The following is a 15,876-nucleotide window of genomic DNA, read 5'->3' as shown; positions in this document are numbered from 1 at the left end:
TTTTTTTGCACATAGTAACAAAAAACACCACTATGTTACTAGCAAAGTTTTTTAATATTCTAACTCTACAATTCTAAGTTACGGTAAGATCAATAATGTTTTAATAGATAATATATGGTAGCTAATTATAATTTATTCTCTTTCAGCCCCGAAGAAGCCAAATTAATTCTCTTTGGCGAAAACGTTCGGCGAAACAATTGATACACATTAGAGTATTTCTTGCAGATTTCCCCAATATTTAAGAGTTTACTTTATATATATATATATATATATATATATATATTATATATATATATATATATATATATATATATATATATATATATATATATATATATATATATATATATATATATATATGAAAATTACTGAGTTCTCGGGAAGAACCGCGTTGAGAATTTAAAGCTCGACGTTTCGAGAATTTGGCAAATTCCCCAAGACACATTATCTCTTATAAAACACTGCATGTCTAATACATATTTTACGTTCCAAAATCATTTCTATCGCCAAATCAAAGGTGCCCCAAATCAAACCCACCTGCTGGTTAGGTACGTTGATAACACCTTTGTCATTTGGCCCTATGGTAAAGACACATTAGATCTCTTCCTCTCCTACCTGAATGGAATACATCCCAGCATACAATTCACGATGGAAGTTGAGTCTGAAGGGTCTTTGCCATTCCTTGATGTTCTTATTCGGAAAAATCCACCTCACAGTTTTTCCTATTCCGTGTAATGGAAACCCACTCATACAAACCGCTATCTCAATGCTCAGTCACATCATCACCCCGCCCAACCTAATTTAGTCATCAACACTCTTATTTCTCGTTCCATAAGACTTAGCGACAACAATCACAGGTCATCCGAAATCAATTCAATAAGACAAACACTCTTACAAAATGGCTACCACAAAACCCAAATCAATAAAGCATTCAAAAACTTCTAAACCCCATTCCATCCAAAAAAGAAACCTTGCCGCCGGATCAACCCAAATTCTTTCTACCTTTCATTAAAGGTGTCACTGACAAGATCAGTAGAATTCTTGTCCCTCTAAATATCAAAACCATCTTCACTACTCACTCCAAGTTGTCCAATCTCGTCAGATCCGTAAAAGACCAAATCCCCAATAAAGACCATGGTGTCTACGAGATACCTTGTTCCAGTTGCCCACGTACATACATAGGACAGACAAACCGACGAATCCATAACCGTATTTACGAACATACTATATCAGTCAAACATTCCGATACTACTTCAGCCCTAGCCCAACATCATATTGAGACAAGCCACAAAATAGATTTCGAAAAAGCAAAAACCATCGCCCCACACGCTCCTTAAAATCAAGAATCATCCGTGAAGCTATCGAAATATATAATTATATATATATATATATATATATATATATATATATATATATATATATATATATATATATATATATATATATATAAATAATTTAAATGGAACTGCAATTACCAATTATTAAATTAAATCTTAATTCAATGAATAAATATTCCGAGATATTAACAAAATCAATAACAGGCAATAAAAAATACAATAATAAAATCTACTAAACACTGTCAACAACTAAAATGACGTGCTGTTGCTAATATCACGACATGGTATTGATATTAAAAATTAATTAAAAGTAGTTAAGTAAATAATATTAACAAATAAAACAATAAGTAAATTTTGAATAAAAAAGACTATTACTATGTATAATGCGTTATGAGGTGACGTGTAGTCAATGTCTAGTGGCATAATAAGGCTTTATATACAATATTAAAAAATATAAATCTATATAGATATATTTTCTTGTGACACCATACTTTTTATCAAGAAATATAAATTAATTTATATTTAAATGGGAATAAGCCACAATTAAAGGTTAAAATACGTTTATTGACATTTCAATTTCCACTTCGGAAATCGTTCTCAAAATACAAACATTAGTAAATTAAACAAATTTTGTTTTTTGTTACGTAGTGAAAAATTCTTCTAATAATTTAATTTTATCTGACTCATATATATTGACGATTCAGACATACCTTATACATTTTAAAGTAGACTACTTTAAAATGATATTGCCAATATTGTTGAGTTGCGTTCCTGGGACGACTTTACTTATAAGATAGTTCATTCGATTACATGAAATCAACTTTAACTTGAGAATATCCGTCAGAAAAGATCATAACATGTAATTCGTCTTTAAAAAGACAAATACATGCCATGATGACAGTAAAATTCTCCTGTTAGTGATTCCATAGTAAATTATGAGGGAAAAACCAGGAAAAAAAAACCTCATAATACTATCCCGACATGGTAAGTATTTGATCGTGCATTTAGTTTACCTTCAATAAACACCAAATTCCGATTTTATATGTTTGTTATTTAAAAAACATAAATGATGTATTCTCTATATGTTACTGACTTACCAATACTGGTATTTTCCTTTTAATAACTTCCTCTTTCAATATGGGTAACCAGATCCTACTACATTCTGCCGAGGAATTCGCGACACAATTGGTCTCATTTAGCATAATTAGAGCCGCTTCTTTGATTTTTCTCTTTTTACCATCCGTTTCTTTTAGGACTATATTTGAATCATTCCATTGAACCCTATGTTCATTATCCCATGCGTGTTTACAGATTTGAGATCTATCAAATTCTCTATTTTTAATATAGGATTGATGTTCACTTATTCTAACATTTAATGGTCTTGATGTTTCACCTAAATAAAACTGATCGCATTCACAAGGTATTTTATAAATGCAATTCTTTGTCCTTTCTTGTTCATTGTTAGGTTTGGTTTTGGACAAGATAGATCTCAACGTGTTTGTTGTTTTGAATGTTGTTGAAATGTTGAATTTATTTCCTATCCTTTTAAGCTTTTCCGATAATCCTTTTATGTATGGTATTGTTATTATTCTCGTATTATTCCTTGCATATGCTGTAGGATCTCGTTCTAAGTTGTTTTGTTCTATTTGATCGATTGTTGAAAATTCCTTATTTATAAACGATAAAGGATAATCATTTTTTAATAAAACAGATGTTAACAAATGTTTTTCCTCCAAGAACGAATTTTCGTTAGAACAAGTAATTTTGGCTCTATCGTATAAGGATTTAATAATTCCCTTTTTAATATTAATATTGTGATTTGATTTGAAATTTAAATATCTGTTGGTGTGTGTTGGTTTTCTATACACCTGAGTTTCGTATCCAGTATCGTTCTTAGAGATTAAAACATCCAGAAAAGGTAATGTGTTAAGATATTCCTTTTCCATGGTAAATGTTATTGTCTCTTCTTTATCGTTTATATCATTTAGGAATGTGTCCAACAACTCTGATCCATGAGGCCATATTGAGAATACATCATCTACATACCTCCACCATACTGAGGGTTTTAAATTTTGTTTAGAAATAATATTTGTTTCAAAATCTTCCATAAATATATCGGCTAATATTAATATTAATATTAAAAAGGGAATTATTAAATCCTTATACGATAGAGCCAAAATTACTTGTTCTAACGAAAATTCGTTCTTGGAGGAAAAACATTTGTTAACATCTGTTTTATTAAAAAATGATTATCCTTTATCGTTTATAAATAAGGAATTTTCAACAATCGATCGAATAGAACAAAACAACTTAGAACGAGATCCTACAGCACATGCAAGGAATAATACGAGAACAATAACAATACCATACATAAAAGGATTATCGGAAAAGCTTAAAAGGATAGGAAATAAATTCAACATTTCAACAACATTCAAAACAACAAACACGTTGAGATCTATCTTGTCCAAAACCAAACCCAACAATGAACAAGAAAGGACAAAGAATTGCATTTATAAAATACCTTGTGAATGCGATCAGTTTTATTTAGGTGAAACATCAAGACCATTAAATGTTAGAATAAGTGAACATCAATCCTATATTAAAAATAGAGAATTTGATAGATCTCAAATCTGTAAACACGCATGGTATAATGAACATAGGGTTCAATGGAATGATTCAAATATAGTCCTAAAACCAACGGATAGTAAAAAGAGAAAAATCAAAGAAGCGGCTCTAATTTTGCTAAATGAGACCAATTGTGTCGCGAATTCCTCGGCAGAATGTAGTAGGATCTGGTTACCCATATTGAAAGAGGAAGTTATTAAAAGGAAAATATTAGTATTGGTAAGTCAGTAACATATAGAGAATACATCATATATGTTTTTTAAATAACAAACATATAAAATCGGAATTTGGTGTTTATTGAAGGTAAACTAAATGCACGATCAAATACTTACCATGTCAGGATAGTATTATGAGGTTTTTTTTCCTGGTTTTTCCCTCATAATTTACTATAGAATCACTAACAGGAGAATTTTACTGTCATCATGGCATGTATTTGTCTTTTTAAAGACGAATTAAATGTTATGATCTTTTCTGACGGATATTCTCAAGTTAAAGTTGATTTCATGTAATCGAATGAACTATCTTTTAAGTAAAGTCGTCCCAGGAACGCAACTCAACAATATTGGCAATATCATTTTAAAGTCTTCTATTTTAAAATGTATAAGGTATGTCTGAATTGTCAATATAGATGAGTCAGATAAAATTAAATTATTAGAAGAATTTTTCACTAAGTAACAAAAAACAAAATTTGTTTAATTTACTAATGTTTGTATTTTGAGAATGATTTCCGAAGTGGAAATTGAAACGTCAATAAACGTATTTTAACCTTTAATTGTGGCTTATTCCCATTTCAATATAAATTAATTTAAAATGCCACAAGAAAATAGCTTCAGAACAATATTAAGAAATATAAAGTAAAAGTAAAGTAAAGTAGTAAAAGGAGTCTAAAATTAGCTTCCAATTAGAATCTCTTGGTTGTTGATCTCTCTTTAATATTGACTTTTGGACTCCATTAAGTCATGTTTGTTTTTGATATTGCTCGCTTTTTTTCGCTCAGATGGTTTCCAATCAATTTCAATTTCAGCAGGCGATGGTCTGTCATTCTCTGTATTAATATTAACCGACAATACGTATATCTAACTATATTCGGCGGTTTTATTTTCAAAAGCATAATTTCTTCCAAAGTCGCATTAAAAAGTAGAGGCGACAATTTACATCCTTGTATCAATCCCCTTCGTATTTCTATTTCGCGGGATGTTTCTGCTCCGATTTGGCCTGCTGGTTATAATACAAAGTTAAAACAAACGTTATATACCACTGGTCAAAAGTTTTCTTTGTAAGAATTTCCATGAGTCGATCAAAAGTATTCTTATAATCTATAAAGCAAATATAAAGGTTCTGATTAACGTTCAAACATCCCTGAATAAGTGTGTATAGGGCAAATAATTTTTCTTTAGTATCGACACTTTTAGAAAAGCCAAATTGCTTTGTCACTTATATCTAACTCTAATTTTTGGTACGCCTGAAATTAATTATTTTAATGAGTATTTAAAAATGTGTGACACGAGAATTATGTTCGGTGGTCGTTATATTCTTTTGATTTTGCTTATTTTGGTATAAAAAGGAATGCCGATGTTGAAATTTCTTGTGGCATCGTTCCTGTTAAGTACATTACATTTTATAGTTCTATTAGTATATTAAATCCTTGATTATCAATCAACTTTTGCAATTAGCATGAAATAATATCGGGATCCTCAGGTATACCACTTTTTAAAGATTTTATTGCAAATCATGAATGTGTCGCTTGTGTGAGTCAATTTTAAAAAAGAGGTAAAAGAAATAAATTGAGAGTTTACTTACTCACAATCAATTTAATTTTACTACCAAAGACGACCGGTTTCGCTTTCTGAAATTTGCAAAGCATCATCAGGTCAGTGGTACAAAGTAAATTACATGCTGAAATTATAAAAAACCCCATATTAGGGTGCTGTCTTACAAAGATATAGTTAAAAAAAGTTATAGTAATTACGCCAATATTACATGTCTGTGTTTATTAATATGCATAAAATTACTTTAGCAGACAAAGTAACAACCCACAAATTGGTAAGAGAAAAAGTCTGTTGAATTGTAATAAATTAGAAATAAACAAAATACTACTTACATTCCGGTACAAGAGTTTTTATATAGTGATTGGTGATACATAGTTCAAACTATCCCGTATTGCAGATAATGGGTGATCTTCGGTCAATGTTGTAACTGTCTGTTAACAATGTGTAACAATTAAGGAGGAAGTTTCTTGAGGGGAGCGATGTTAACAGATGATATAGGAGTAAGGTATATACGTTATTGTTTGTTGAAAGAAAAGTGATGTTTTAAACACTTAGTAAAATTAAATTGATTGTGAGTAAGTCTAATTCATTTCTTTTACCTCGATTTTATTGCACTTATTACTTATATATATATATATATAATATATATATATATATATATATATATATATATATATATATATATATATATATATATATATATATATATATATATATATATATATATATAATAACGGATTTATTACGGCTGTCGCCGCTTCTCCGCCCCCAATTTCCATCTTTTTCTCTGTCATATGCAGTTGCCTCTTCTAAGTCTCTTGCCGCCATTGCTTCATCAATATCGTTGCGCCAACTTCTCCGTGGTCGTCTTCTCTTTCTTCTTTCAGGAGGGATTCATTCCAGTACTCTTCTAGGCCATCTGTACTCTGGCATTCTTTTAACATGTCCGAACCATGTACCTCTGAATCCATTACAGAAATATGTTACGAAATTTTAATCTGTAAAATATGTACTCGGCTTTGAAAATAGGGAGGCATTTATCAATTTTCTGCAAGACTGGCGATTCTATAAAGTTTTTCTATTAAAGTTGGCTTCATACAACCTGATGTTAGTCTGTATGTTTCGTTCAGAATGAGATCAACTTTTTGGCGTGCGTGTTTGGCAGGCGAACTCTGCCGTACAGTAGCAGAGCGCACTAGCAATGGATATTCAGACAGCCAGTCTGCTCCCCATCTGTTGAGTGTTCGTTCTGTGGTATTGTACCACTCTATAACATGTTTTTTTATAGAGATATCTGCAGGTTAACGATATGTCTAGCGTTATACCTAGTTAGATTGGTTTCTTCATGTGTTCCAGAGTGACATTATCTAATCGGACTTGAAATTTCTTATTTGCCTGTTTATCAGGTGTGGAAATGGCGGGATTACTTTCGTCTGGATTCAGTTTAAGTGAGTTGTATTAGTAGCAGTTTAGTATGGCATCAAAGACTGTTCTAATTTATTTCCCACTTCCTCAAAGGTTTCGCTTTGGCAGTAATGGCCCGGTTTGTCGATATTTGGACAGTGTTCTGTATATTTGTATCTTAGTTAATCGTGTGTGTACATATTATATAGGGTCAAATCTATGATGTTACCCTAAACCAGGCAATTATTTTTTATTTTTTTTTTGGCTTATGTTTTCTTTAGACTAATATAGAATTGTCTGTTTCGCAGTATAAACTTGACAATTTTTACTAGGCAGTGATTTTTGAAAGATTTTTTGTCAACAGCTTTCTGTAATTTACTGTGTAGTGGGTGCAGCTCAGGTTGAAAAAGTTTAAATTTGCGCCTTTGAAGATTCCCATTAAAAATAACTTTAAAAAAGCTTTTAACTTTCCACACTTTATGAACTTTCATCTTTCCCTCTAGACTGATATAGAATTGTGTAGATAAATAATTGGCGCCCAACGCCATAAACTTAGATCTTGGGATCTTTCTTAAGTATTGGTATTTTTAAACCTTGACCGTAGGTGTGAGGATGGCTTTGTAAGCAGAAATTTTACACACTTTAAAAATACTTCTTTTTTCCATTCTTCGATTTAAATCATACTAGCTGATGAGTTAACTGTTTTGAATTATGAATTTAATAATTTAAGATTTATTTTCTTTTGTTTACGTTACATTTAATAAAGTTTCTTATTAATGTTGAAAATTTCGTTTAAGTATAGTTTTTGAAAACACAGAAAAATTTTTAAATTTTGGTCGAAAACTTTCAATACTCTGATACTTTTTTACAAGAATGTTACTATAACGATTCCCTATATAACGATAATTCCTCTATAACGATGAAAATAGTAAACGTTGGTTGGTTCGTCATAAGGACAATGTATTAATTCTTTCTCTATACCGATATCGTTCTCTCTTTATAGCGATAACTTTTTAGCGTTCAATAGTTGATGACAAATGTGGTATTGTGTTTAAAGTTCAGATTACCTGAGTCACGAGTGGCAAGGTCATTGTCCAGCGGTTGTTTTGTTTTGCGCTTAAGGAATGCGGCCACCCATTCTACTCTTTCTTATCAGAAAATTAAGTGACTCACGTTTATTGTCCGGGCGGCGTACCTAACTGTTATCACACAGATATTGTCATCTATTGACGACTTTTGATTTCCAGTTTGAGTTGTGTCTTAGTGTGTCAACAGTCAACATGTTTTCGAAAAAGCGTAAAGTGCTCTCGGTGGAGGAAAAATTATCGATAACTCGAGCAATAGAGAAAGGTGAAAAGCAATCGGATGTCGTTCGTCGGACGGGGCTGTCTCAGTCAACTGTGGCTACGATATGGAAGGACAGAAAAAAATGGCTTAAAGCGGAGATGGAGGACGGTAGCAGGAAGAAGTTGCGGAAACCTCAGCACGACGATTTAGATCGCGCTATGCTTCAGTGGTTCCAGCAGCAGCGTATGAACCATATTCCACTTTGGGAGCGTGTGGTCAGGACAAAAGCTGAGTTTTTTGCAACTGAACTTGGAATTGAGAATGTTAAGGCATCTGAGGGTTGGCTGAGCAACTGGAAGCTGCGACACAAGATCAACTACGGGCAAATCAGCGGAGAGGCTCGCAATGTTAACAAAAACGTAACGGATGATTGGCTAGAAAACGTGTGGCCTGGACTGAAGGCACGATATGCGTCAGACGACATTTTCAATGCGGATGAGACTGGATTGTTTTTTAAAATGACACCAAACAGAACCTTAAAATTTAAATTGGAAAAGTGCATTGGTGGAAAGCTCTCTAAGGAACGCATTACAGTTTTAGTGGCCGCTAGCATAACAGGTTCGGTGAAGCGAAAATTGCTAGTGATAGGGAAGTCGAAAAACTAGCGTTGCTTTAAAAACATAAAAAATGTACGTGACCTATAAAGAAAACAAGAGTGCATGGATAACCTCGGAAATTTTTGAAGAAGCGATAAGAAAGTGGGATATCGAGCTTAAAGGGAAAAAAATTCTTTTGCTTGTAGACAATTGTCCTGCTCATCCTGTATTGTGCGACCTTCAAAACATCGAACTCTGTTTTCTGCCAGCAAACACAACGAGTGTCCTTCAGCCCATGGACCAAAGTGTCATCAAGAGTTTGAAAAGCCATTACAGGAGAAGACTTTTGATGGCATTGGTTGAGAATAATATAGATCTTAAACTAAACATTCTTGACGCCATCCTAATGATTAGTAAATCCTGGGACGGGGTGACGAGCAATACAATAAAACATTCCTTCAAACACGCAGGATGGCTGGAAGATCAAGGATTGACTGATAATGAAGATGACCTGCCATTAGATTTTGGGCCAGACAGTTTGAACGTACTATCACCTACGGACCGGAAGAGCTAACAGATTTTGAAGAAGATGATGAAAATGTAGCTACAACATCTGGACTTTCTGACGAGGACATCCTGCAAGCAATTCGTGTAGAAGAAAAAGAAAACAGTGACTCGGAAGTGGAAGCAGAGCCAGAACCAGCTCCGACCCCTCAGCAGGCGTTGGATGCGGCAAAAGTACTGCATCGATTCTTCATCCACCAGGAAGACGATATGAGTGCTGTGGAAGATTCGATGCGTCTTCAGGACAAGGTCAGGTCAGTTCTGTGGAAAGGGAAAAGAAGACAGACCAAGGCCACAGATTTTTTTGGTAATGTAGGCTAAAAATATATTTTACAGTAGCATATTATTTTTTTTATTGTACAGGACACATGTTTTAATTGTACAGTCATTTTTTATACTGTATTGCTTATATTATTCGTTAATAAATCTATGTGGAATACAATGTTAATTTATTTATATTCGTTTTGATAATTTTTTTTAAATTAAAATAGGTTATTTAGTACAGTATTATTAATATTACAGTACCGAATTTTGTCTCACTCTGTATAACGATCTCTCCTCATAACGATAAAAATTCCCGGTCCCTTGCATATCGTTATAGAGAGAGATGACTGTATCTGAATTCTACAGCGAAATACTTGAATAAGAATGTGTAACACGTGATATATTTCCTATTTAAAATTTATTATTTGTGTTACTGAAAGGAAAGGTGTTGATAAGTGACAGATATCCAAATCGATAAAAGATGCTGCTTGAAATAAAAATCGATCTGTTTTCGCAAAATCCAATGAATATTGCAAAATATAGGGTGGACTTTTTTGTATAAATATATAAGTGTAATTATCTTGCTTATTTGGATAAAATATTTAGTTGTATTTACAAAATGAATACCAGTATTAATTAATTAAATTTTTTTACGGTATAAGTTAATTTCGTTTACCTGGGACTCGATTCTCTGGAAATTTATTTTCTTCTTGTACATCAGTTTGTACATCTGGTAGAAGTAGCCCTTGTCCAATTAACCGCTGCCTTTTTCTTAACCCTCTTCTGGAAGTTCCCGAATACAATCTACCATTGTAACCCTCAGGACCAGCGTTTCCATCTAAACCCGCTACAGCACCGAGTCCTTGTAATGCAGTAGATCCTGCATATATATATATATATATATATATATATATATATATATATATATATATATATATATATATATATATATATATATGTTTACGTTACATTTAATAAAGTTTTCCATTAATGATGAAAATTTCGTTTTAGTGTAGTTTTTGACGTGACGGGAAAACTTTACAATTTTGTTCTAAGATTTTCAATAAACTTTCAATAAATACTTTTGTACAAGAAGAATTAACATCTAAAAAATCATAAATACCTGAATTCTCCAGCGAAATACCAGTATAATAATGTGTAAAACGGGATATATTCCATAGTTAAAATTTAAGATTTGTGGTACTGGAAGGAAGGGTGTTGACAAATAATAGATATCTATATTGTTAAAAGATGTTTCCTTGGAATAAAAATCGACCTGTTTAAGCATTTCACAAAATCCAATAAATATTGCAAGTTATCAGGGAGGACTCTTTTGTATTGCCATATAAATGTAGTTATCTTGCATATTAGATAAGGTATTTAATTATAATTACAAAATAAATAACAGGAAAGTTAATTTCGGTTACCTGGGACTTGATTCTTTGGAAATTTATTTTCTTCCTGTACATCAGTTTGTACATCTGGGGGAAGTAGCCCTTGTCCAATTAACCGTTGCCTTATTCTTAATCCTCTTCTAGAAGTTCCCGAATACAATCTACCATTGTAACCCTCAGGACCAGCGTTTCCATCTAAACCCGCTACAGCACCGAGTCCTTGTAATGCAGTAGCTCCTGCATATAGTCCTCCCCCTGATCTACCTTTAAAATATATTATAAATATTATTTATAGTTAAATTACAACAAATCTGTTCAAATATATCATATTTTTTAGTATAAGTATTTTTAAACTTTTTGATAACTGGCTGTTAACAATAAATCGGCACAAAAAATCGTCTCTTAGAAGTACTTTTTATCAACACTAAACTTCTGATTCTCATTGGCATTTAACTAGCCTTTAAACTGGGGAGGGAATGAATGAAATATATTTTTGAGTAATTTCTCAAGATTACTTTACTCTGCTTTTTAATATTTTCGATGTTTCTAATCGTTGTGTTTACTCTACTATATATATTTATCAGCAGCGTCACATAATTTAAGTTTATTTTATTAGCGTCACACAAGTGATCTCGTTATACTGCCTATCTATAAAACCTCGTGGTCCCTTCTAGATCTTTTCTCATGCGGTTTAATTAGGCATAAGGTCCTTTGTAATTCATTACCTAGTCAGTTTTTGCTATTTTATTCTTCTTCTTGATGTGCCTATCCGTTACGAATGTTGGCGATCATCATGGCATCTTTATCTTATCTGCAGCAGTGTGAAAAAGCTGCACAGATGTATTGAACCAGATTCTGAGGTTCTTTAACCAAGATGTTCTTCTTCTTCCTAGACCTCGTTTTCCAAACATTTTTCCTTGCTTGGATGGAAGGATGGCTTGAAAGAGAGCATATCTAGATTCATTTCGCTACTTTATACTTTTATAAAATTTCTGCAGTCAGCTACCCTTTTATGAACCACCTTTCATTCAGCGAAGAGAATACTAGCTTTCTCTGAGGTTCCACATTTATCTAAAGTCTTTAGATTATGTTAAACTTAAAATTTAGACCTGCATCGCCTTTAAAAATTGTTGGATCAAATAATATTTTCAGTATTACCTCTTTTTTATACTTTACTCTTTTGGCTTCCTTAAATACTTACAATAAAATAAGAAGACCTAACTAAAGATCGAAAACAACGAATACTGTTTAATAACCTAGTAGAAAAAGAAAGGAATGTAAACGTTGGACAACCAAATATAGGGAAACAGATAAATAAAAGCAGGGCAAATGAAAAGAACAAGATTTGACAAACAATGGAAGATGTCTGTGAAAAAGTTTTTAAAATTATGATAGGAAAATTAAGCTTGCGCATCTTACTATGCCCGACGATTTTAGAAAACAGGCAATACAGCTATTTCTCAAGCAAGGAAGGAGTTCATAGATAGATAAGTTTGAAGAAGATGCCATCATAAAAGAAATTACCATAGAAAAGCTGCCAGATGCTTACCGAAAATTAAAGAATAACAAAACAGCCAGATCACTTTCCTGCCGAAGCAATACAATTTTTAGCTGAGGAGTTCTCAAGAGAAATCGCTGTGGGATTAACAAAAATTATTAAAAATAAAGTTTCTTAAACAAATTGTAGAAAGAAAGATAAGTTATACAAAAACCACCCAAAGATAATAAATACCCAAACTCCATTACGTCTGCTAGATTTAATGGGCAAACACCTGGAGCACATTATCGCTGAAAGGTTAAGAGAGGAACTCAACGAAATTGGTGCATTTTTCAATAGGCAAAATGGATTTAGGTACAAAGGATCAACAATTGATGCCATTAGTAGAGTTATACAGATCGCAGTAATAGAGTTCAGACAAAACAACTTTACACACAGCGTCGTAGATTCTAATAATGCAAGAACATATAAGTAAAGGAATTACTCATTATATGTGCACTATGATGGTGAGCTATTTTACTAAAAAAATTTTAATTGACATAAATATAATTGTGAAACAATCTTCAAAAAGACGATCTGACAGTAATAGTAAAAAAGCAGAACAGAAGACGACCTATGATGATAGCAAACACAGTATTGGAAATAATTAGTGAGTAGATAAGAGACCACGAACTCCAGTTGGCCCCCCAAAAAACACAAACCCGATTGGACGAGAGAGTATAAATATACCAACAAATTTTTAAGTGGACGACATAGTGATCGACTCCCAAGAAAACTTAAATTATCTTTGGCTGAAAATAGATAGAAATCTAAGTCACGTACGTCACATAGACAAAGCTATGTCTAAATTCAAGAAGACAGCAGCAGAACTGATGCGAATAATACCCAGGATCTGATCCAAACAATCAATTTTATTAAAAGTAAATGTGCATGTAGTAATAATGGACTATCCATAAAATTTTCTCAAATTTGACAAAAAAGTCCTGGTCTCACTAATTAATGATTTCTTTAAAAAAGGTACCAGAGTGCCTAAAGACAGTTATTATTATTCCTCTTCATAAGGTCGGCGAAAAATCGAATCCTGCAACTATAGACCTATTGCCTTACTACCGGTACTATCTTAAATTAGAAACTTATTAAAGTCCGACTTATGTCCTTTTATAGAATATCGTGGACTGAAAAAGTAACTAATAGGTGTTACAAAGAATGAAGAAAGAATGTGAAGTCATAAAAACTGTTAAAATTAGAAAGATTCAATATCTGGGTCATATAATGAGGGGCGACAAGTACGTATTACTTAGATTAATTATGCAAGGGAAGATACAAGGGAAGAGAAACCCATGACGACGCAAAATATCCTGGCTAAGAAATTTGAGAGAAGGGTTCGGTTGCAGCTCATTAGAATTTTTAGAAGCGCGGCCAATAAAATTAAAATAGCGATGATAATTTCCAACCTCCGATAGGAGAAGGAACCTGAAGAAGAAGAATGTCCTTTTATGTTAATAACAACATTTAATCACTGATTGGATTCCGGTGACTGAACGTGTGAAGGTCGTTCTGTATGTCGAGAATAGTTATTTAAGTTTTTAAAGTGAATATTTGGATTGTAAATTTACTAAATTTTGGACATATAAACATAAAAGTGTAGTGTATTGGAAACTGCTTTTAACTCTTGCCTACGAGTAAGCGTAAATGTAATATTTAATATCTGACTATAATTGTTGCACTGAACTGTTTATTTTGTTCATCTTTGAACTTTTTTGTGCTCATTAGTGAAACACTAATATATTTCAAATCGCCTTTCGCTTTACGCCAATTTTATAGGCAACCAGTAATACGAAATGGTGTGTTGGTGTTATCTAGATACTGGCCAATAATTACAACCACTATGGATAATCCTAAACATGTTGCTTTTGACTACAAGGGCAACCAAATTGAACAAACTACTTCAAACGTAACTAAATCAATAATGTTAACGAATGACGGAGAAAACAATACACCTACAACTTCATACGTTGCTGCAGCCAAAACAAGACCTAAACCTATTTTTCCAAAAAAAAAGAACAAACAATTATCATACATTCTCATCCCAATCTTGTGTTATTGGACTACGTTAAAGCAGTTGGAAACATCGTTAATCCCAAAAATGTTTGTTTTGCATCGAAAATATCAAACAACCGAGTGTGTATCTACTTATCAAGAACCGAACTTGTAGACCAGCTTATATTAGAGCATTCCACTGTAACTATAAATTCCGTTGAGCTGAGTATAAGAAGACTAATTTCTCCAGCTAAGAGAATATTAATATCAAATGTCTGTCCATCCATACCTAACGAGGTCATAGAACAGGCACTCAAAGATTTCGGACTTCAAATGGTGTCGCCTATATCATTATTAAAGGCAGGTATCCCAGGAGATGAGTACTCGCATATTATGAGTTTCAGACGTCAAGTCTACGTTATTCCAGCTACTGAGAACTACGAGCTTCAAACGTCACTTTTAATACAGCATGAGAATATTGCATATAGAATATTCTTGTCTACAGATCGTATGGAATGTTTCCTTTGTAAACAGCCTGGACATACAGCAAACAAATGTCCTAACACAAATACACAAACAACCTCATTGCCGCAATCAAATAATTTACCATCAACATTGTCAACAACTACAATAATAATTGATACAAATTCTGAGAATATTCAAGCAACTACATTATTACCAGCACCAGGTGTCAAACGACTGCATTCATCAACTAATGACACAAATTCTCTTGAAGATCAGACATCCGACGTTGATGTAATGCCCCCTCCTGAGCACTCCTCCAGCACTGATAAACCAAAATTAGTTAAGAAGAAACCTAGGATGCAGTCCACAAACGAAGCTATTTTATCAGACAACACAAAGACAATTATACAAAATCTCTGTAACACAAATCCGAATGACTATTCGTTAACAGCTGATCAGATTATTGCATTCCTCGAGAACTCATTTGGCAACGGCAACCCAGTAATCGAAGCTCTGCAAATTACTACAGATATACAGGTTCTGTTGGACGATATGTATAAGATATATCCTTCTTTAACAGAAAGATCTGTTAAGGGTAGAGTTACTAGAACAACGAAAAAATTAAAGAAATAT

The 15,876-nt window shown here is 32.8% G+C and overlaps 1 protein-coding gene across 3 annotated transcripts in view; it reads right to left on the bottom strand.

The window, feature by feature from the left end:
• Nucleotides 1–15,876, bottom strand: part of LOC140438377 (uncharacterized) — a 66,208-nt gene that overhangs the window by 6,330 nt on the left and 44,002 nt on the right. For 2 of the 3 annotated variants that reach the window (XM_072528055.1, XM_072528054.1), the window contains exons 4-5: nucleotides 11,274–11,504; nucleotides 10,523–10,726 (exon numbers count right to left, since the gene is read on the bottom strand). In XM_072528055.1, the coding sequence (XP_072384156.1) occupies nucleotides 10,523–10,726; nucleotides 11,274–11,504 (435 nt within the window). The remainder of the gene's footprint in view (nucleotides 1–10,522; nucleotides 10,727–11,273; nucleotides 11,505–15,876) is intronic. The other variant, XM_072528056.1, reaches the window with a different exon arrangement.

This window comes from Diabrotica undecimpunctata, chromosome 4 (genome assembly GCF_040954645.1).
Source record: "Diabrotica undecimpunctata isolate CICGRU chromosome 4, icDiaUnde3, whole genome shotgun sequence".
NCBI classification, from domain to species: domain Eukaryota; kingdom Metazoa; phylum Arthropoda; class Insecta; order Coleoptera; family Chrysomelidae; genus Diabrotica; species Diabrotica undecimpunctata.
Note: the sequence above shows the minus strand (reverse complement) of the source record. Positions and strands in the feature narration are given on the sequence as shown.